At 40.2% G+C, this 24,173-nt stretch overlaps 1 protein-coding gene across 3 annotated transcripts in view; it reads left to right on the top strand.

The window, feature by feature from the left end:
• Positions 1–6,510: 6,510 nt before the first annotated feature.
• lemd1 (LEM domain containing 1) overlaps positions 6,511–24,173 on the top strand; it is a 29,089-nt gene continuing 11,426 nt past the window's right edge. The window contains exons 1-8 of one of the 3 annotated variants that reach the window (XM_034172926.1): positions 6,511–6,741; positions 13,474–13,579; positions 21,797–21,913; positions 21,995–22,059; positions 22,340–22,402; positions 22,477–22,623; positions 22,767–23,039; positions 23,513–23,602. In XM_034172926.1, coding sequence (XP_034028817.1) covers positions 6,556–6,741; positions 13,474–13,579; positions 21,797–21,913; positions 21,995–22,059; positions 22,340–22,402; positions 22,477–22,623; positions 22,767–23,039; positions 23,513–23,602 — 1,047 coding nt within the window. In that variant the 5' untranslated portion in view covers positions 6,511–6,555. Of the gene's footprint in view, positions 6,742–13,305; positions 13,580–21,796; positions 21,914–21,994; positions 22,063–22,339; positions 22,403–22,476; positions 22,624–22,766; positions 23,040–23,512; positions 23,603–24,173 lie in introns of those variants that run through there. The other 2 variants (XM_034172923.1, XM_034172924.1) reach the window with 2 other exon arrangements.

Genomic DNA, 24,173 nt, shown 5'->3' with positions numbered 1-24,173 from the left:
TTGGTTAAGAGAAATGAATTCCTTAATTGCATTCACAATGAACTCATGAAATTTATAATCAGATAAAGGGATATAGGGATATGTTGAATCTCCACTGCGTGGCATAGCAAGGCTCGGATGACATCTGGATATCCAAGGATAAAGGTGCATGATACGAAATAATGATTGGATGATAAGTGATATCCATTAATTTGGGTGTTAGTCTAGCATCAACAAAGAAATAGTCGATTCGAGAGAAAGTCTGGTGTACGTGTGAATAAAATGAGTATTGCCTGCCTGTTGGATTCCGAAATCTCCAGGGGTCTATGTAGCCATTATTGGACATAAAATTGCTTAGAATTTTTGACATCTGTAATTGATTTAAACTTGCTTTAGAACGATCTAATTGTGGGTCAATAACACAGTTCGTGTCCCCCGCAAAGATTAAGAAACAGTCATTTAAAGATGGTAAATTTTCGAATAAACTATTAAAAAAGCTAGGGTTATCAAAATTTGGTGCGTAAACATTGATGAGCAAAACAGGAATCCGATATATGGTCCCTAGAATAATCAAATACCTGCCATTCCTGTCCGAGATAATTTTTATCTGTGTAAATGGGACTGTTTTACCTATCAGGATGGCAACCCCTCTGGCCTTGGAATTGAAGCTGGAATGAAAAACTTCAGCAACACAGGGACATTTTAGTCGAGCTTGATCGTTAGTTCTCATATGTGTCTCCTGCAAAAAGACAATGTCAGGTTTTAACCGCTTTAAATGAGAAAATACCCTTGAACGTTTGACTGCACTCCCCAAACCTTTAATATTCCAACTAATAAATCTCACATCAGACGTCTTAGTACCAACCATCTACAGTTTGTGTCAAATATGAGGTAGCGATCATGTTTTGCCCCCTCCCCCTTAAAAAAGAAAAGCTTAAAAAAAGACAAAATAACAATGACCCTGACCCCCCTCCCCCCACACTTACCATTACCCCATCCCCACACGATGAGGTACAAGTGCAAGCTCCACAAGGAGCTAAAACTCCTACTGCTAAACTCCTAGTATCTGACCTAATCGCCATACTCACAATTATCCAACCCGGAGCTCCTGCATAACTATAAGCTATTTAACTGAACAAACTACAAGGTGTATATTTAACATATTTAAATTGTGCAAAACTAAGCAAAATGTATTGTAATTACAAAATAAAGCCCTTACCATTCTAATTTACAAAAATAGAGTAAAACAAAACGTCACACAAATTATTACATTTAAGAGGTAATGTTCAAAGTCATTTTGAAGGCAACTGGCTCACAAAATTAAACCTTTGCAGAAAACTTCTATGTGAGTGTCTTGACGAAGACAGCCGCCTCTCCCGATGAAGTGAGGTCCTTTGTGACTCCTTCACTCGTCGTAATTCGAAGGCGTGCAGGATATATCAGACCATACCGTACGCCTGGAATGTCTCGGAGTTGACGTCTGACCGCACGTGCTTTCGCCGTCCGCGCTGTGAGGTCGGGGAAAACGGAGCTCGTTAAGTCTCCAATCCTGATCCGCTGCTCGTTTCTGGCCCGCTGCAGAATGTCTGCGCAGTCCGCATAATAATGCAGACACGCTATTATTGGACGTGGTCGCTCTCCGGGTCTGGGTTTAGGGTTTAATGATCTGTGGGTACAATCTATAACAGGTTCTGTATCCAGCTTGAATGCGTCTTTAAGTAAGGTTGAAATAGAGGCCGCTGTAAACGGGCCGTGCTGCTCAGATAGCCCAATGATTCTGACATTATTGCGGCGGGACCTCCCCTCTAAATCTTCACACTTACTCTCAAGAGCAATGACTCTGGTAGACAGGCTTTCCACCTTACCCGTAAGTGACACCACATCGTCCGTATAAGTTGACAGCGATTCCTCCATTCCCGTCACAGTTTGTGTTAGCTTGCTCACGTCTGACTTCGTAGTGGCTAAGCTAGCCGTCAGCGCCGTCTTAACATTCTGCGATTCATATTTTATTTTGGACAGCGTTTCAGACAATGCCATCTGTAGTTCTTCCTTAAAAACACCCACCATCTCCTCCCGGATAGCAACCAGCAGCTCTGCTTTAAAATCCGCTGAAACAATCTCTGAAGGCCGGTCCGGGCTAATGGTGCTAACATTAGCACTAGCTTCAGGGGGCGGCAGTGGGGAGCCACTCTGGCTCGAGGATGTAGCCATTGAGGTAGGCCGCGCCTGCGATGTCATCGAACTAGTTGTATTTCTGAGTTTTGCAGGCATATCGGTGGGCTTCATAGATAATTGGCAAAGCTTCTGGGGAAAACCTGGACTTGTTAGGAGAGACGGCATCCATCCCACTTTGGATGGAGCAGCTCTCATTTCTAGAAATCTGGCCAATTTTCTTAAATCCTCCAAACCGTGATTATCCAGGGTTGGGACCAGGAAGCAGAGTTGTAGTCTTACACACATCTCTGCAGCTTCTCTCCCCCTGCCATCCCCTCATTACCCCATCCCTGTAGAGACGGTGCCTGCTCCCAGACCACCAATAACCAGCAAAAATCTATTTAAGCATAAAAATTCAAAAAGAAAAAATAATATAGCACCTTCAACTGCACCACAGACTAAAACAGTTAAATGTGGTCTATTAAACATTAGGTCTCTCTCTTCTAAGTCCCTGTTAGTAAATGATATAATAATTGATCAACATATTGATTTATTCTGCCTTACAGAAACCTGGTTACAGCAGGATGAATGTTACTTTAAATGAGTCAACACCCCCGAGTCACACTAACTGCCAGAACGCTCGTAGCACGGGCCGAGGCGGAGGATTAGCAGCAATCTTCCATTCCAGCTTATTAATTAATCAAAAACCCAGACAGAGCTTTAATTCATTTGAAAGCTTGACTCTTAGTCTTGTCCATCCAAATTGGAAGTCCCTAAAACCAGTTTTATTTGTTATTATCTACGTCCACCTGGTCATTACTGTGAGTTTCTCTGTGAATTTTCAGACATTTTGTCTGACTTAGTGCTTAGCTCAGATAAGATAATTATAGTGGCCGATATTAACATCCACACAGATGCTGAGAATGACAGCCTCAACACTGCATTTAATCTATTATTAGACTCAATTGGCTTTGCTCAAAATGTAAATGAGTCCACCCACCACTTTAATCATATCTTAGATCTTGTTCTGACTTATGGTATGGAAATTGAAGACTTAACAGTATTCCCTGAAAACTCCCTTCTGTCTGATCATTTCTTAATAACATTTACATTTACTCTGATGGACTACCCAGCAGTGGGGAATAAGTTTCATTACACTAGACGTCTTTCAGAAAGCACTGTAACTAGGTTTAAGGATATGATTCCTTCTTTATGTTCTCTAATGCCATATACCAACACAGTGCAGAGTAGCTACCTAAGCTCTGTAAGTGAGATAGATTATCTCGTCAATAGTTTTACATCCTCATTGAAGACAACTTTGGATGCTGTAGCTCCTCTGAAAAAGAGAGCTTTAAATCAGAAGTGCCTGACTCCGTGGTATAACTCACAAACTTGCAGCTTAAAGCAGATAACCCGTAAGTTGGAGAGGAAATTATTCTCACTAATTTAGAAGATCTTCTCTTAGCCTGGAAAAAGAGTCTGTTGCTCTATAAAAAAAAGCCCTCCGTAAAGCTAGGACATCTTACTACTCATCACTAATTGAAGAAAATAAGAACAACCCCAGGTTTCTTTTCAGTACTGTAGCCAGGCTGACAAAGAGTCAGAGCTCTATTGAGCTGAGTATTCCTTTAACTTTAACTAGTAATGACTTCATGACTTTCTTTGCTAATAAAATTTTAACTATTAGAGAAAAAATTACTCATAACCATCCCAAAGACGTATCATTATCTTTGGCTGCTTTCAGTGATGCCGGTATTTGGTTAGACTCTTTCTCTCAGATTGTTCTGTCTGAGTTATTTTCATTAGTTACTTCCTCCAAACCATCAACATGTCTATTAGACCCCATTCCTACCAGGCTGCTCAAGGAAGTCCTACCATTAATTAATGCTTCGATCTTAAATATGATCAATCTATCTTTATTAGTTGGCTATGTACCACAGGCTTTTAAGGTGGCAGTAATTAAACCATTACTTAAAAAGCCATCACTTGACCCAGCTATCTTAGCTAATTATAGGCCAATCTCCAACCTTCCTTTTCTCTCAGAAATTCTTGAAAGGGTAGTTTCAGTCAGGTTTTAGAATTCATCATAGTACAGAAACAGCATTAGTGAAGGTTACAAATGATCTTCTTATGGCCTCAGACAGTGGACTCATCTCTGTGCTTGTTCTGTTAGACCTCAGTGCTGCTTTTGATACTGTTGACCATAAAATTTTATTACAGAGATTAGAGCATGCCATAGGTATTAAAAGCACTGCGCTGCGGTGGTTTGAATCATATTTATCTAATAGATTACAATTTGTTCATGTAAATGGGGAATCTTCTTCACAGACTAAGGTTAATTATGGAGTTCCACAAGGTTCTGTGGTAGGACCAATTTTATTCATGTTATACATGTTTCCCTTAGGCAGTATTATTAGATGGCATTGCTTAAATTTTCATTGTTACGCATATGATACCCAGCTTTATCTATCCATGAAGCCAGAGGACACATACCAATTAGCTAAACTGCAGGATTGTCTTACAGACATAAAGACATGGATGACCTCTAATTTCCTGCTTTTAAACTCAGATAAAACTGAAGTTATTGTACTTGGCCCCACAAATCTTAGAAACATGGTGTCTAACCAGATCCTTACTCTGGATGGCATTACCCTGACCTCTAGTAATACTGTGAGAAATCTTGGAGTCATTTTTGATCAGGATATGTCATTCAATGCGCATATTAAACAAATATGTAGGACTGCTTTTTTGCATTTGCGCAATATCTCTAAAATTAGAAAGGTCTTGTCTCAGAGTGATGCTGAAAAAATAATTCATGCATTTATTTCCTCTAGGCTGGACTATTGTAATTCATTATTATCAGGTTGTCCTAAAAGTTCCCCGAAAAGCCTTCAGTTAATTCAAAATGCTGCAGCTAGAGTACTAACAGGGACTAGAAGGAGAGAGCATATCTCACCCATATTGGCCTCTCTTCATTGGCTTCCTGTTAATTCTAGAATATAATTTAAAATTCTTCTTCTTACTTATAAGGTTTTGAATAATCAGGTCCCATCTTATCTTAGGGACCTCATAGTACCATATCACCCCAATAGAGCGCTTCGCTCTCAGACTGCAGGCTTACTTGTAGTTCCTAGGGTTTGTAAGAGTAGAATGGGAGGCAGAGCCTTCAGCTTTCAGGCTCCTCTCCTGTGGAACCAGCTCCCAATTCAGATCAGGGAGACAGACACCCTCTCTACTTTTAAGATTAGGCTTAAAACTTTCCTTTTTGCTAAAGCTTATAGTTAGGGCTGGATCAGGTGACCTTGAACCATCCCTTAGTTATGCTGCTATAGACTTAGACTGCTGGGGGGTTCCCATGATGCACTGAGTGTTTCTTTCTCTTTTTGCTCTGTATGCACCACTCTGCATTTAATCATTAGTGATTGATCTCTGCTCCCCTCCACAGCATGTCCTTTTCCTGGTTCTCTCCCTCAGCCCCGACCAGTCCCAGCAGAAGACTGCCCCTCCCTGAGCCTGGTTCTGCTGGAGGTTTCTTCCTGTTAAAAGGGAGTTTTTCCTTCCCACTGTTGCCAAATGCTTGCTCACAGGGGGTCGTTTTGACCGTTGGGGTTTTTCCGTAATTATTGTATGGCCTTGCCTTACAATGTGGAGCGCCTTGGGGCAGCTGTTTGTTGTGATTTGGCGCTATATAAATAAAATTGATTTGATTTGATATCGGTACTTACGAAAGTCAACGTAGTTTTATAGAAACAGTTTTTGTTTGCACAGCTTGAAAAAAAAAGAGCACCTTGATAAGTTTTTAGCAGATATACGCAGGAGCTCCAAGGAGCACGTCTTATGCCATTGGTCGCTAGCCGGAAGTCCCTTTAGGAGTGTGATTTAATTATTTTGTTTGTTTTAATTTTCTTTTGCTGTATTACTAACTAGACATAGGGTGATGTGCTAACTGTATAAACTGAGTGTGGGTATTTTGAAATTTTTAACCAGTTTAAAAATACTGTTTGCACATCGTTTTTGTTTTGAAATGTTTGCGCAGTTGCACTTTGGCGCCACCTATGGTTAATTGCTGGTACTACAGCTATTATGAAGGCGCACATGAAAGTAAGCAACTTCATGTGAAATCTTGAGGTTTTGGGACATATTCAAAAAGCATGTTTGAAGTTGAATTTGCCATCTCTAACAGTTGCACGACATCTATAAACACAACCAGTGTGTTTCAATATTATAAACTAAACTTCACGGTGCTGCCTGTGATTGGCTGCGCCAGCCGTCAATCAGTTTGGCGGTCACAGCTGTTCTGAATTTAGTCGCTGATTTCCAGAAAAGCCGAACACGTTTTGTCTGCAAATAGCGGCTAGTACTCATGTAAAAATAAATAAGTGAATAAATTAGTTTTTTTTTTTTCTGCTTGAAATTTATAGCATGTCATTGTTAACAGGGGATGATACTCAACTCTCTAAATCCAGATTGAAATCCGAATTAATCGCCCACAATGTCGCCCTGCCCCCTTCAAAAAGCAAAAAGGAAGTTTGTGTGGATTTGTACCTGAAAGACGTGAAACAGCAAAACGGTGCGGATTTCTCCAACGAGGACGAAGCGACTCGAGAGGTGAGTCAAACCTTTTTAGAACTGACTCCAGCTGCAAAAGTGTCGCTGTTTTCTGCTCACATTTAAAAACTGACAACATTCAAAAAGCAAATTAGAATCTCTATATTGGGTTACATTCAAAATTTTAAATTAGACTTTTATATATTTGCTACTATAAGGCTGCATTTATTTTGTGTTCTGCGCAGTGTTGGAATTGGCTTCTTCCCTTTCCAAATTGGGCCTGGACCATTTTGGACTTTGTTACTGGCTGTGATTTCCCGAACCAAACAGTCTGGAAGGAACTGTGTGCCATTTTGGAAGTTAAATCAGAAATATTGTTCAAATTTTAAAGATTTTTCTGCATTTCAGAGAAACACCACCACATGTCTGCCAGTTGAACTTTTGTTATCAGATGTCTCAGCTGCCTTGCAGATTATTTTAATTTAAACTCTTTCAGATAAGGGTTAGGGTTTAAATATTCTGACATGCATAAAATTTTGGAAACTTGAATAGTACTTTGGTTTCTGGATCACGGCATGGTGCACTTCTTCATGATGTGTGGCAACCATGGGCACAATTTGGTAGGGGATGTAGGGGACATGTCCCCCACCACCTTTTCAACCGGGGGGGACAGAATATGGTATGTCCCCCCCCCCCCCATCTTCTGACATATATGTGTGTACTTGAAACATGCTATGTCAGTCTTATGTGCAAAACCATGTCAGAATAGTATCTTTTTCTGCACGTTTGTATTTTTAGCAGCATTGACTTGTTTACAACACCTGTTTCTTGTTTGTCACATTTGGAATTTTCTGGAACTGCAATGCCCAGATTTGAAACCAAAAATACGAGGTCTACTAGAAAAGTATCTGACCTTATTCATTTTTTTTTTTCAAAAACCATATGGATTTGAATCACGTGTGATTACATCAGACATGCTTGAACCCTCGTGGGCATGCGAGAGTTTTTTACGCCTGTCGGTTACGTCATTCGCCTGTGGGCAGTCTTTGAGTGAGGAGTGGCCCACGCTCTCGTCGTTTTTTTTTTTTCCCCCCCCCCATTGTTTAGGAATGGCTCAGACTGCTGCTTTGTTTGATAAAAATTTTTTCAAAACTGTAAGACACAACTGAGTGGACACCATTCGATAAATTCATCTGGTTTTCATTGAAAATTTTAATGGCTGATGAGAGCTTTTGGTCTGGTAGTGTCGCCGTAAGGACGGTCCACGGCACCTGACGGCAATCTGCGCTCTGAGGCGTCGTCATCTCGCTGTTTCAAGTTAAAAACGTCCACATTTCAGGCTCTGTTCACCTAGTAAGTCGTCAGAGAACAGAGAATTTTCAGAAGAAGTCGGCATGAGGAGTTTATGTGGATATTCCACTGTTAAAGGTCATTTTGTAATGGAAGAACGTGCGGGCAGCGTCGCATGTCGGGCCGCACCCGACCGCGGGTGGTCGCGACAGGAAAAACACCTCCATTGGAAAACTTAACGGGCAAGTTGGAACATGCCCAACTGTTAAACAATTTCTGTTACTCACTTGTTGAAAGCCATTAAAAGCCGCCTGAATTTTACAAATGGTTTTCAACACGGAGGTGTTTTTCCTGTCGCGGCGCGCACAGATTTGCAGCGTCGTCATGGAAACGACTCGGCGAATTTGCGCGCACGTTCTTTCATTACAAAATTACCTTTAACAGTGGAATGTCCGCATAAACTCCTCATGCCGGCCTCTTCTGAATCTTCTCTGTTCTATCATGACCTCCTGGGTCAACAGAGCCTTAAATTAGGATGATTTCAGCTCGAAACAGCCAGACGTCGCCTGGGAGCGCTGCGCGACGTCCCGCTCCGTGGGAAGTCCTTAAAGCGACAGAAACACCCCATAATCTCTCATCAGCCGTTAAACTTTTCACCGAAAACCAGCTGAATTTCTCGAATAGTGTCCACTCGGATATTCCTCACAGGTCCTGACAAAAGTTTGATAAAGCAACGCGCGCCGTCTCATGCAGCGTCTCAGACAAAGGAATTCAGCCGAGAGGGCTGGACCAGTGCTCAGTCAAAGCCTGCCCACAGGGAAATGACGTCACGGACACGCGTGAAAAAACTCACACATGCGCACGAGGGTTCAAGCATGACTGGTGTAATCGCATGTCATTCAAATCCATACAGGTTTTTTTTTTTTTTTTTTTATAAAACTGCCAGTTAGTTTTATAAGATAGCTCGTAGTTGCCTCTAGGGACTAGTGTCTACACATAAGTATCAATGGACCATATGGTAATTTACTAAATTCTGAAAGTTAGAAAAGGAAATCAGAAAAGCTGTCTGGGACCTCAGAAAACCCATCTGCAATTATTGCTTGATCTCCAAAATCAGTCTATGCAAGCGAAATTATGTTCAGTATGAGTGTTGTCATTAGTGCCACTTTGAAAATTAAATTCATGATAAATCATTTATCCTAAACTTGTGATCTGTTGTTTTTTCAGACTTGTGCAAAAACAAATCTTGAGAAAAAAATACAGTATGCGGTAGTTAATAATTAAGAGCCTGTCCTTTCATATTTATGAATATATTTTTCCACATTGCAGTTTTTTTTTTTTTTTTAAATAAAAACTCAACCTATCATTCTTTTTGAGTTTTACACATGTGGTGATACCTTATTTACACCAGGATGTTAATAAAATCAATGCTGGCTATTCTCAGAATAAAGTACTTATATCCACAGTTTCAAATTGCATAAGTCAAATGGTGTCCACTTTATGGTCTTCTCAAAACATTAAAATTACTGTTCTGGATGCTCAGAATGCATCTGAGCTTATCTAGAAACCGTTGGCTTCTGGGGGCCTAAAGCGGCCCCCAGACCCCCAGCCTATGGGCTTCGGCCCTGCGGGCCTCACACTTTGTCCCCCTAATTTCTAGTTCTAAATTGCGCTCTTGGTGGCCCATTCCAATATGGCCCACTTCCTGAATATCTCTGATTTCCATATTGCACCTAGATCTCATACAGAGTTTATTCATATTATTGTTTGTTTTTCAAGGTCCTGTGAAAGTGTGTCACCATTTGTGTTTGTGCACCCCTCAACGCCATCTTCAACAGTCCAACAGGGTAGCTTGCAACAAACAGACGATGAGTATGTCCCATCAACACATCAATTACAGGCCCCCGAACTGAATTATTCCAGATGTTGTGATATCAACAAATATAAATCTTCCAAAGAAGTGATATATTGTGATGAAACTGGTGGTTTATGCCTGCAGCCGAGATATCAGAGTAGAATCTTAAGAGTGCCATTTCAGAAGTGGCAGCCAGTTATGGAAGCCCCCCCCCCAAATAAACCCCTTGGTCAGCCTTCCTGTTTTGTGTGGTACATTTTTGACATATTGAGATGCCCAAGTCTTTAAACAGATGTTTTATGGGAAAATAGTACACGGGGTTCCAGTCTGAATGGAATTTTTGAGTTGTGTGAACATGTTAAAGCTTTACTTAAAATGTGGACTGTTTGTTTGTTGATCTGCATCTGATTATCTTAGCTGTTAATTGCTCTGATTACACGTAGCTAGCATACAAACATGAATGTGACTTGTAAAGGTAAAAAAATAAGGTAACTGTAGCCAGTAATGTGAACATGTTCCCGACAAGAAAACCACAGTGAGATTACTGTTTGCAGTGTTATGCGTGTGTAAATGAACATAAATTACTTTTACCCATCTGGTTAAATAGAAAGTATCAAACTGATGATCATGAACTGTTTAAGTTATATGACACATTGCTCATTTATTAACATATTAGACTTGACACTCCTTTGTGACTACCTTTGCATTTTTCCATTAATGGGTAAATATCAAATATGTGAACTACATCAAAGTTCATTGTTCTCCTTAATGAACTTTTAAGTTAATGGAAGCTGAACCTGCAGTGTCCCAGTTGTTTCTGTCACTACTCTTGGGTGCGCCGATGGCAGCAGCTATGTTTGGAGCTGTGGTTTGCAGTGCTTTGATTCATGTTTATCAGAATCGCCTTTGTCATCATAATTTACATTGCGACGAGATTTGAGTGCAACTCCAAAAGGTGCTTTTCCGAGGTGCAAGTAATTATTAACCAAATAAAAAGATAATACAAAATTAACAAAATAAATGATTTAAATGTATGTACAACTAAAAATAAAATATGGACAAAATGTAAAACAAAAATTATGTATAACCAGAATGATATTGCACGGGCTATAGGGTAATAAGTCATTACCCTTTAGCATGACTTGCTTTAATGGAGACAAAATTCCTCAAAATGAAATAGTGAAAATGTATATCTTAGTAAATTCATAATGTATACCAAATTTCCCAAATAACTATTAGTAAATGAGTTGATAAATAAAATATACTTTGTCACAGCCAATAAACTGGGTTATAATCTGTTGAATTATGTCTTTCCTTTGTGCAGTTATTGTGAAAATACTGAAAAACATGTTCCAAAGTTCTTCTGAAATTATGTATACATTTAATCCAGTTATAATGGATAAATGCTGCCATTGTTGTGGTTTTGTTTCCTTACTTTAGTAAAGTTACAGTCATCATGTAATTGGCTTGGCTTATGGTTCTTGAGTTTTTTGCAGGCCAGACTAACATAACACAGATTTGGGTCTGAGAGAATTGTGCTATACTTTTGTTTATATAGCTTCAAATCACAGAATAAGATCTAACCATACTTATACCCCCAGAGCAAGTGCATTGGCAACTGTGGTAAGGGGAAAAACTAGAATGAATCTGGATAAGTGGCTGTAGAGCACACAAGACTCCATTCTAAAAATGTGCTGTGATTGGTTGTGACCTGCTGCCAGTAGCAGCTGTGGGGTCTGATCTGTGTCAGCTGTGGTGCCAGAAACACCAGCTACATATTTGTGTACACTGAGATGTGCTGCTTTTCACACCTGCCTTCTGTATGTGTGCCAGCAGGAGGCGCTCCAATAGTCCTCAGACTGTAGACATCAGCCCCACTATGAAATCAAGTGAATATATTTTAGTGTAAGACATGTACTCCTTGTGGTAATCCCTCACGAGCAAGGAAGATTCTCTTAGTTGATTCCTGAATGGGATGGCGGAATTCTATATCCAGTGCCGATCCATTAATGCCTGTGCATGGGTTTGTTTAATGTGGGACTGTCATTGCACGCTGACAAATGCGTGGTCCTTGACAGATCCTTAGTCTAGTTCGGTGTCTTGGAAATACAGATAATCGTGGTCTGAGGACCTGCTGCAACCTTCATCCTCCTTCATGGACGTTGGGTTACGAGCCATCACCTCCTTCACCTGGTCCACTGTTGAGGACTTCTCATTTTACCAGAGCTCTGTTATCTGTCATGTTCAGTGTTCCTGTTGGCTCTTCATGGCTACCGTAGAAGCTACAGGGTACACAAGTTCCCCACCATGTTTCACCACAAGTAATCCCCTAATTGATCAGTTATCCAGGTGTCATGACGAAGGCTTGGATTTTAACACTATAATGTAGTCTCTAGCCTAATGACATGACACGACCCACTATTTTTTCTTAAAATTTACATTCCTCTTTAAATTCAAGAAGTTTACAGCACAAAACTGGCATGCTCAAAGTTTGGATGATGGACATAATTTGTGCTTTGTCAAGAATTATAAAAAGCTCTTGGAGGATTAGCCCTCAGCCTCAAGAGATACAGTTCAGTCACTTTAGTAAAGCTTCACAAAAATTAACACACAGGCTAAACAGTCTGCAGCTGCTAAGACATAAATCACAGATTAACCGTACTAGGCCAGTATCCCAAAACGTAAAACAAACTTTTTTCATACATGGATTTTGTAGACTGCCAGCAAGCTGGAAGCCATCTGTTGATGCAGTGTTTTGTTTCCCACTAGTTATTTACCATGAGAACATGCATGCGATTGGACTTCTGGCCATAGCTGTGTAGTTTCAGCCAGCTCTGCTGCACGTTTGATTCAGTGGGTTCAGACAAATTTGGTCTACCACTCTACCATACAGTCCTGATGGGTAGATTACTGCAGAGGTGGTTGTCCTTTTGGAAGGTTCTCCTCTCTCCATAGAGGAATGCTGGAGCTCTGACAGTGACTATCAGGTTCTTGGTCACCTCCCTGACTAAGGCCCTTCTCCCCCAGTCGCTCAGTTTAGACTGATGGCCAGATCTAGGAAGATTCCTGGTGGATCTGAACTTCTTCCGTTTATTGATGATGTGTTCATTGGGACTTTCTAAGCAGTAAAAATGTTTCTGTACCCTTCCTCAGATTTCTACCTCAAGACAATCCTGTCTCAGAGGTCTACAGACAGTTCCTTTTAACTTTGTGCCTTGTTTCAGTGGAGAAAGGATGCACTTGAGGTCAATTTTGCACTTCATGGCGAAGGCTGTGAATACTTTTGTACATGTGACTTTGTTCTTTGTTTTTAATAAATTTGCTAAAATTTCAAAAACTTTTTTTTGTCATTATGGGGTCTTGAGTAGACGTTTGAGGGGAAAAAATTTACTCTATTTTGGAATAAGGGTGTAATGTGGAAAAAGTGAAGCACTGTACCTACATGCAATGTATTGGGTGGACTTGTTAAAATTTCTTGAAATTTGATTGTTCTTTAGTTTGTTTGTATTATGTAATGTAAATCCAGACATAAATTTCCTTAGTCTAATTTCATGAGCAGCAGATTCCACTGGCATATTTGCTGTTGACAAGCATGTTTGCATTTTCCAATAGCCTTTAGTGACAGATTTTTATTTTTGTCTTGTAAGGGTGAGCAGGAGGAGGATTCAGACATGTTGGACCCCAGTAGTTTGACTGACGATGAACTCAAGGCCATGTTGCTTAAATACAAGATTCAAGCTGGGCCCATTGTTGGTGAGATTCCTCAAAGTGCCCTGTTACAGTAAACTAATCTGTTTGAGTATGTTTTTTTTTTTTTTTTAAGTAATGCCCCTGTGGGAAAACAACTGTTTATATATAAACAAACCTAACCAGGAACTAGTGTGTTGCCCGTGGGGATCAAGAGGTTCTTTATAAAATAGGTGACATTTTTCAAGGGTGGTAATGAATTAAGCAAAGCTTGTATAATAAGTTGGAATGGTGTGTCTATTTTTTTCCTGTTAATTACATTTGGATTTTTTTTTTCGTTAATTTACTCTCTTACTGAATTTATAAATTGTTTAGATTATCATATACACTATTTTTACTTGTCATCTGATTTTTTTTATTTTTTTTTAAATGGATCACAATGGAAGTGTTTTTCACTTTCTTGTCACCCATGTATTTAACGTATTTACAATTATGTACTTGCATTGAATTTACGAAATAAAATCATACAGTCATGCTTTTAGTATAAAGATGATTTACTGCTCCCTCTTGGAATGGCATGTTAGAACTAATTTTTGGAGAAACTACAGATATGAGCTAACATTGCAAATTCTAGACTATCAACGTTTTCAGTGTTAACCCTTGACCCAAAATGCATAAGCATACCAAACAGCAAATGTCAGTGCGCCAGTTTGTCTGTGATCACAGTTATACACACACGCACAGGGAGCTTTGTCTTTTCCTCATTCTGCCACAAGCAGGTGCTTCTATTTTCAGACATGCACAAAAAGACAGTGATGAAAGATGTCAAATACAATATACTTATCACTCATGATACCGGAAACATGACAGTTAACTCACTCATGGAAATGGCAACATGATACTTAACTAAAGTGACTAAACCAATTGAACTACAAAATCACAAATCAGTAACACTAACAACCACAATAACATTTAAAACCTGAACTCTCATGGTGCATTGCAGCACAGTGTCCATTGTTTACTGGTTAGCTAAACTTGCAGATTTCTCCAAAAATATTAGTCCAATCAACTTACCGTTTTCGCAGCATTCATCCTCAACCCAAAATACATGAGCATACCAAATGGCAAATGTCAGCTCTCCTCTGTTTGTGTGATTGAAGCCAATCACATGCACACAGAGACCACTTGGCTATTATAGATCTCTCTGTCTCTTCATGAGTGTAAGTGTAACCCCCACTGTTCTGGTTGTTGGATTTCAATAAAATTCACATAATGGTAGCACACCACTTGAACTACATGAAAGAAATTATAGTTGGTCTAATTCATTCATTTTCTATCCCCTCTTACTGCAGTCAAATGTCACATCATGTGGTGGTGCTGGAGCCAATTACAACAGTCATAGGGCGAGAGGCGAGGTACACCCTGGACAGGATGCCATTCTATCACTATAGGCCACATATAGACATCTTATTCCCATGCCCATCTGTGGCCAATTTACCTAATCTGCATGTCTTTGGAAGTGTGTGTGTGTGTGTGTGTGTGTGTGTGTGTGTGTGTGTGTGTGTGTGTGTGTGTGTGTGTGTGTGTGGTGTGGGGGGGGGGGGGGGGGGGGGGGTGTATGCACTAAAATTACCACCATACCAGATTTGTGTATTTGCTATCTGTGCATGTGAGGAAAAATAGGAAGTTTGTTCTGTAATTTACCCTTTCTGTGTGAAGAAAGGTCTGAGAGCTGGTTTCAAAAATAATTTGTTTTAAACCCTGTCCAAACAAATTATTGCTGAATGAGTCCAGGAAACTCGGTACATTACATCTCATTTTTCCTGCATGCACAGAAAGCTAATATACAAATCTCCTACGGGCTAATCTTATTTCATGATGGAGGAAGCTACTGCATGTGTTGCATTGCATATATTGCAACATCCTCTTGCTTGCCTCTACTGGTGGTTGGCTCTCACTGCGGTATTGTATCACTTCCTGTTCCGGAGCACAGCGGTGTTTTTCTGTATCTGTTAGCTGTTTAATCTGCACAGTTAGATTGATCTAGTTACCTAGATTACGATTTGTTTCCCAGTGTAATCTTTACCTTAACTAAAGCACTCCTTCTGCTGAATCACCTCTAAATTACTTACACATTATTCACTTTGCGTGTTTTTGGGAATCCGCTAGCTTAGCGTAGCTACTAGCTCTTAGCCGATTTAGCATGGCGGCTTCTCCTGTCTCTCCCGCACTTTTCTGCTCTGGGTGTGAAATGTTTAGTTATTCCTCGGCCTCCTTTAGCAGTAACGGTACTTGTAATAAGTGTAGCTTATTCGTAGCTTTGGAGGCCAGGCTGGGCGAATTGGAGACTCGGCTCCGCACCGTGGAAAATTCTACAGCTAGCCAGGCCCCTGTAGTCGGTGCGGACCAAGGTAGCTTAGCCGCCGTTAGTTCCCCCCTGGCAGATCCCGAGCAGCCGGGAAAGCAGGCTGACTGGGTGACTGAGGAGGAAGCGTAGCCCTAAACAGAAGCCCCGTGTACACCGCCAACCCGTTCACATCTCTAACCGTTTTTCCCCACTCGACAACACACCCGCCGAGGATCAAACTCTGGTTATTGGCGACTCTGTTTTGAGAAATGTGAAGTTAGCGACACCAGCAACCATAGTCAGTTGTCTTCCGGAGGCCAGAGCAGGTGACATTGAAGGAAATTTGAAACTGCTGGCTAAGGCTAAGCGTAAATTTGGTAAGATTGTAATTCACGTCGGCAGTAATGACACCCGGTTACGCCAATCGGAGGTCACTAAAATTAACATTAAATCGGTGTGTAACTTTGCAAAAACAATGTCGGACTCTGTAGTTTTCTCTGGGCCCCTCCCCAATCGGACCGGGAGTGACATGTTTAGCCGCATGTTCTCCTTGAATTGCTGGCTGTCTGAGTGGTGTCCAAAAAATGAGGTGAGCTTCATAGATAATTGGCAAAGCTTCTGGGGAAAACCTGGTCTTGTTAGGAGAGACGGCATCCATCCCACTTTGGATGGAGCAGCTCTCATTTCTAGAAATCTGGCCAATTTTCTTAAATCCTCCAAACCGTGATTATCCAGGGTTGGGACCAGGAAGCAGAGTTGTAGTCTTACACACCTCTCTGCAGCTTCTCTCCCCCTGCCATCCCCTCATTACCCCATCCCCGTAGAGACGGTGCCTGCTCCCAGACTACCAATAACCAGCAAAAATCTATTTAAGCATAAAATTCAAAAAGAAAAAATAATATAGCACCTTCAACTGCACCACAGACTAAAACAGTTAAATGTGGTCTATTAAACATTAGGTCTCTCTCTTCTAAGTCCCTGTTGGTAAATGATATAATAATTGATCAACATATTGATTTATTCTGCCTTACAGAAACCTGGTTACAGCAGGATGAATATGTTAGTTTAAATGAGTCAACACCCCCGAGTCACACTAACTGTCAGAATGCTCGTAGCATGGGCTGGGGCGGAGGATTAGCAGCAATCTTCCATTCCAGCTTATTAATTAATCAAAAACCCAGACAGAGCTTTAATTCATTTGAAAGCTTGTCTCTTAGTCTTGTCCATCCAAATTGGAAGTCCCAAAAAACAGTTTTATTTATTATCTATCGTCCACCTGGTCGTTACTGTGAGTTTCTCTGTGAATTTTCAGACCTTTTATCTGACTTAGTGCTTAGCTCAGATAAGATAATTATAGTGGGCGATTTTAACATCCACACAGATGCTGAGAATGACAGCCTCAACACTGCATTTAATCTATTATTAGACTCTATTGGCTTTGCTCAAAAAGTAAATGAGTCCACCCACCACTTTAATCATATCTTAGATCTTGTTCTGACTTATGGTATGGAAATAGAAGACTTAACAGTATTCCCTGAAAACTCCCTTCTGTCTGATCATTTCTTAATAACATTTACATTTACTCTGATGGACTACCCAGCAGTGGGGAATAAGTTTCATTACACTAGAAGTCTTTCAGAAAGCGCTGTAACTAGGTTTAAGGATATGATTCCTTCTTTATGTTCTCTAATGCCATATACCAACACAGTGCAGAGTAGCTACCTAAACTCTGTAAGGGAGATAGAGTATCTCGTCAATAGTTTTACATCCTCATTGAAGACAACTTTGGATGCTGTAGCTCCTCTGAAAAAGAGAGCTTTAAATCAGAAGTGTCGGACTCCGTGGTATAACTCTCAAACTCGTAGCTTAAAGCAGATAACCCGTAAGTTGGAGAGGAAATGGCGTCTCACTAATTTAGAAGATCTTCACTTAGCCTGGAAAAAGAGTCTGTTGCTCTATATAAAAGCCCTCCGTAAAGCTAGGACATCTTTCTACTCATCACTAATTGAAGAAAATAAGAACCCCAGGTTTCTTTTCAGCACTGTAGCCAGGCTGACAGAGTCAGAGCTCTATTGAGCTGAGTATTCCATTAACTTTAACTAGTAATGACTTCATGACTTTCTTTGCTAACAAAATTTTAACTATTAGAAAAAAAATTACTCATAACCATCCCAAAGACATATCGTTCTTTGGCTGCTTTCAGTGATGCCGGTATTTGGTTAGACTCTTTCTCTCCGATTGTTCTGAGTTATTTTCATTAGTTACTTCATCCAAACCATCAACATGTTTATTAGACCCCATTCCTACCAGGCTGCTCAAGGAAGCCCTACCATTATTTAATGCTTTGATCTTAAATATGATCAATCTATCTTTGTTAGTTGGCTATGTACCACAGGCTTTTAAGGTGGCAGTAATTAAACCATTACTTAAAAAGCCATCACTTGACCCAGCTATCTTAGCTAATTATAGGCCAATCTCCAACCTTCCTTTCTCTCAAAAATTCTTGAAAGGGTAGTTGTAAAACAGCTAACTGATCATCTGCAGAGGAATGGTCTATTTGAAGAGTTTCAGTCAGGTTTTAGAATTCATCATAGTACAGAAACAGCATTAGTGAAGGTTACAAATGATCTTCTTATGGCCTCGGACAGTGGACTCATCTCTGTGCTTGTTCTGTTAGACCTCAGTGCTGCTTTTGATACTGTTGACAATAAAATTTTATTAGAGATTAGAGCATGCCATAGGTATTAAAGGCACTGCGCTGCGGTGGTTTGAATCATATTTGTCTAATAGATTACAATTTGTTCATGTAAATGGGCAATCTTCTTCACAGACTAAAGTTAATTATGGAGTTCCACAAGGTTCTGTGCTAGGACCAATTTTATTCACTTTATACATGCTTCCCTTAAGCAGTATTATTAGACTGTATTGCTTAAATTTTCATTGTTACGCAGATACCCAGCTTTATCTATCCATGAAGCCAGAGGACACACACCAATTAGCTAAACTGCAGGATTGTCTTACAGACATAAAGACATGGATGACCTCTAATTTCCTGCTTTTAAACTCAGATAAAACTGAAGTTATTGTACTTGGCCCCACAAATCTTAGAAACATGGTGTCTAACCAGATCCTTACTCTGGATGGCATTACCCTGACCTCTAGTAATACTGTGAGAAATCTTGGAGTCATTTTTGATCAGGATATGTCATTCAAAGCGCATATTAAACAAATATGTAGGACTGCTTTTTTGCATTTACGCAGTATCTCTAAAATCAGAAAGGTCTTGTCTCAGAGTGATGCTGAAAAACTAATTCATGCATTTATTTCCTCTAGGCTGGACTATTGTAATTCATTATTATCAGGTTGTCCTAAAAGTTCCCTAAAAAGCCTTCAGTTAATTCAAAATGCTGCAGCTAGAGTACTGATGGGGACTAGAAGGAGAGAGCATATCTCACCCATATTGGCCTCTCTTCATTGGCTTCCTGTTAATTCTAGAATAGAATTTAAAATTCTTCTTCTTACTTATAAGGTTTTGAATAATCAGGTTCCATCTTATCTTAGGGACCTCGTAGTACCATATCACCCCAATAGAGCGCTTCGCTCTCAGACTGCAGGCTTACTTGTAGTTCCTAGGGTTTGTAAGAGTAGAATGGGAGGCAGAGCCTTCAGCTTTCAGGCTCCTCTCCTGTGGAACCAGCTCCCAATTCAGATCAGGGAGACAGACACCCTCTCTACTTTTAAGATTAGGCTTAAAACTTTCCTTTTTGCTAAAGCTTATAGTTAGGGCTGGATCAGGTGACCCTGAACCATCCCTTAGTTATGCTGCTATAGACGTAGACTGCTGGGGGGTTCCCATGATGCACTGTTTCTTTCTCTTTTTGCTCTGTATGCACCACTCTGCATTTAATCATTAGTGATTGATCTCTGCTCCCCTCCACAGCATGTCTTTTTCCTGGTTCTCTCCCTCAGCCCCAACCAGTCCCAGCAGAAGACTGCCCCTCCCTGAGCCTGGTTCTGCTGGAGGTTTCTTCCTGTTAAAAGGGAGTTTTTCCCTTCCCACTGTAGCCAAGTGCTTGCTCACAGGGGGTCGTTTTGACCGTTGGGGTTTTACATAATTATTGTATGGCCTTGCCTTACAATATAAAGCGCCTTGGGGCAACTGTTTGTTGTGATTTGGCGCTATATAAAGAAATTGATTGATTGATTGCATATAGAATAGTGCAGCAGATAAGTGAATATTTACTGAGGGATCCTCAGTGATGGTGATGGAAGCACCAAATTTGGCACACATACTCCTTAGACATTACTCTTTTAAAAATGTCGAGTGGCCACATGAACTTTCAATAGGTGGCCAAGAAGGGGTCATTTGAAGAATTACACAGGGTTCAAAATTTAAAAATGCTCCAAATCATATTGAAAGGTATTCCATATTATTTGTCTGACCACAAAGATTCCAAAAAGGTATAGCTTGGACTATCTGTGAATGAATGTTATGGGGTAAAAACAGCAAAAAGTTTGTACAGGGGTCAAAAGTTAAAGTTGCTCCAGTTTTGGTAAAAAGTGCTGCAAATTACTGGTTGAGCTAATAGGATTAATAAATGGAATCGTTTTGTGTGTTGCGTGCTTGGTTTGCACAGTAAAGGTTAAACAATGCCAGCATCCATTGGATTCTGACATGTGACTTAACATATCTAAGCATGATACATGATGCAAACTATTCCTTTTTAAAACCATATTCACTTAACTAATAATTTGCATCACTTTTTTACCAAAATTGGAGCAACTTTAACTTTTGACCCCTGTACAAATTGAAATTGACCTTTGTCACCATTCTTGCTGTTTTTATAACTCCATAACATTCATTCACAGATAGTCCAAACTATACCTTTTTGGAATCTTTATGATCAGACAAATAACATGGAATGCCTTTCAATATGATTGGAGCATTAAATTTTAACCCCTGTGTGAATCTTCAGCTGACCCCTTCTTGGCCACCTATTGAAAGTTCATGTGGTCACTTGGCATTGTTAAGAGTGTCTAAGGAGTATGTGTGCCAAATTTGGTGCTTGCATCACCATTTGAAGCATTTTTTTTCAGTTATCCGCAGCACTAGAAGGGCCTTTATTGTCATTATACATACAACAAAATTTGTCCTCCTATGTTTAACCCATCCTAATTACAGTTGGACACAATCTAACCACTCGGACCAGTGGGCGGCCACAGTCTGGTGACCAGGGACCAACTCTAAATGTAGAGATGCTGCCTTTGTCAGGGGCAGAGAAAGGAGCAGACCCTAAATGAGCATGTTTTTGATAATGGGAGGAAACTGGTGCAGACACAAGGAGAACATACAAACTGCACACAGGAAGTGATCCCAGGGTCTTCTTGCTATGAGTCAATGGTGCTAATCAGTACACCACCATGCTGCCCCTTTTTGTGTCTAATTGATGTATCATATTTGTAAGTGCAACTCCTCAACTGGTTGATGGCTTTCAATTAAATTGGTAAGTAGCCTGCATTATGATTGTGCTTTTCCATCTGATGTAGACACTCCCAAGGGCTTTACAGTGATGCCAAATATTCAGTCACACACCAGTATTAGTGTTGCCATGCCAGGTTCTCAGCTACACATTAGGAGCAACCTGAAGGTTTAGGCTCTTGCGCAAGGGACCAGACATAATTGTAGTACACCATTTGAAAATGAACATAAAGAAAGAATAATTACAATATAAAGCCTTAAAAGGGAGACTGTTTGATTTATAAACATTTACCAACTGGTGCACAGAAGATGGCCACTTTATTAATCCAGGCATTTCATTTTTAGTTTTTTTTTCTTTTTTTTTTTTTTCTGACATCATGGTCCCCATCACCTTGGCTTCCGTGTCTGTTCTAATCCTGTTTGTAAAAAGTAGCCTCAGTGAGATTGTTTGTGCTAGCCTCCACTAGGGCTGTATACGAGAAGAAGCTCAGGAAGGTGCTTCAGTCTGACGCACAGTGGAACAGTGCTGTCGAAGGCATACGGTACTCAGATAGTGAAGCTGAAGAGGATGATGGTATGATTTAAAAATGTGCCTGCATTTTTGTGGATGGAATTGGTGTCTTTTTAAATTCAAGATACCTCATGGTTTCTGCAGGTTCAGCAGGAGGAAAGCAAAAAGCTGCTTCACATTTGGAACCAATCAAACAAAACTGCAGCCAGGTGAGAAAATGATCTTCAGGCTTTAATGTGTGTTTAACCCAGCTGTAGTTAAATGCCTGACTGATTAGTGGTTTGTTAATTGGCTGTACTGTCTTAAAGTACCAATTAGCTTTTGCAGGTCTTGGTTTCATGGGTAAAGTCTTTCTTGCAGTGCCACTTAGTGGTGACACTCTGCAATTGTGAAACCAGCATGCAATGAAAATGTAGTTCTAGAAGAAGCAATCGATATTTGAATGTTTTGTGTTTGTGTGTGTGTGTGGTCTTTATTTACGTTTCACAGGCGGAGTTACATTTCCAGAATGATTATGTTTATCACCAGTGCTTTTTACCTTCATCACGACTGGTAAAACACCACAGATATGCAGAATCAGATGAGGTCCTGTCAAATGAAACTCATTCTGTGCTTTCTCTGGGTAGCGTGCATGTCCATCTCTGCTCTCAGAGCCTAGTCCCAAGCGGAATGCAGAGAAAGTACCAAAATCGAGGTGGAGTCAGTCTTGCAGTTCGGCGATGCCGATAACTGGAGCGTCTTATGTCAAGCAACCCTCTGACGTAAAATCAGGGGTAGGCTAGTTGTGTCTAGCTTGGCTATTTTAACCTTCAATGGCCTTAAAATAGCTCCCCCCATTTTTATTTTATACTAGTGTAAGGATTAGGTGGATGACCTTTTCTTTGGTGTTCATTAATATCATGCTAAAATTCCACAGGTACTACATGCATCACAGTCTGTCATATCGAAAGGTTCTCCATCATTATCTCCTCAGACCTTCAGCATCACTCAGATGGTTGAGGAGGAAAGTTTTATTATATTTTTCCCCCACCTGTTAAGTTTTGTTCTCATAATGGCTGCCAAAACACTGATACTTAATTTTCACTGTGAACAACAGATGGAGAGTCGGGGGTCATTCTCTCCTAGTGCAGACACTGATAAGGAGATGAATGAGAACAATGTGGAGGAACATTGGTCATTGTCCAGCAGGGTCTGTAGTGCTCTGATTACTCAGTCACACTTTAAGCTTGAATGCCATGAAAAGTCTTTGAGAATCCTGAGATATACAATTTTGTGCAAGATTGATATGAGGAAACCCATATAGCGTATTTCAGTGCTGGATATGGCACACGTTTGCCATGTCACCTGAAATAGCGACGCTTTGGCTTCATGGGAGATGATTCCCCTACTTGTGACTCTATTTTAGCAAGACAATCTGTGGATACATTGTGGTGGACGATTCCGCTGACAAATTAAAATTTATACTCTCCAACACTGGAATATGTGACAACAGTTTGTAAGATACTACTGTAATTGTGGCAGTTGACCAGTTTTGCACAAACTTGAGGATCTGTGAGGAATTGTCACTCCTAATGGTGGTGGTTAAAAAGTTGAGAGGTTCACTGGGTGCAGTACTGGAGACTACGGAATTGTTTTATAATGTGTTGAATTTCCTTTTTGTAGTTGGACAAAGCATTTTTGGGAAAGTATTCGATGAAGAACGAGACGTGCCACAACACCCTGACAGCATCCCCTCACAAGTGGGGCATGAAGGCACATATGACTGAATTTTTTTTTTTTTCCCTCCATAGAAAGCTGTGTTTTTCAAGAGTTCACCACACACCCCACACAATCAACCAAAGCACTTCAGACACTGTCTGGCTGCTGTGAAGGGTGGTGTAAATGTTGGTTGATCGATCAATCACAACACTGTCATTGAAGTAGTTATTGGAATCTCATTACTGGGTGATTCTTAGACTACCGGCACTTTTATGTCCCTTGATCATATTTTATGAAAAACAGAAAAAAGGGGAAATTTCACACTTTTATAGTTATCTTTACAATGAAAGTGTTTTAAGAAAATTGTCCTAGTAGTCTATGATGACTTTTTCAGCATCATTATATGCAAATATTGTCATTTTGTGCTTGTCCCACACCCAGACTTATGATCTTCAATGATAAAAATGAATAGCAAACAAATGTTTTTTCTAATGTTTTAAAATATCTCTGAATAAAATATCAGTAAAATAATCAAAACATAATTGGGGTATTCAATGTCATACAACTGTTGTGATTTTTTTTAAACGAAATGTAGTTGTCCCACACTATTGCTGTAATTTCCACC

Source organism: Thalassophryne amazonica, chromosome 6, assembly GCF_902500255.1.
Source record: "Thalassophryne amazonica chromosome 6, fThaAma1.1, whole genome shotgun sequence".
NCBI lineage: Eukaryota > Metazoa > Chordata > Actinopteri > Batrachoidiformes > Batrachoididae > Thalassophryne > Thalassophryne amazonica.
Note: the sequence above shows the minus strand (reverse complement) of the source record. Positions and strands in the feature narration are given on the sequence as shown.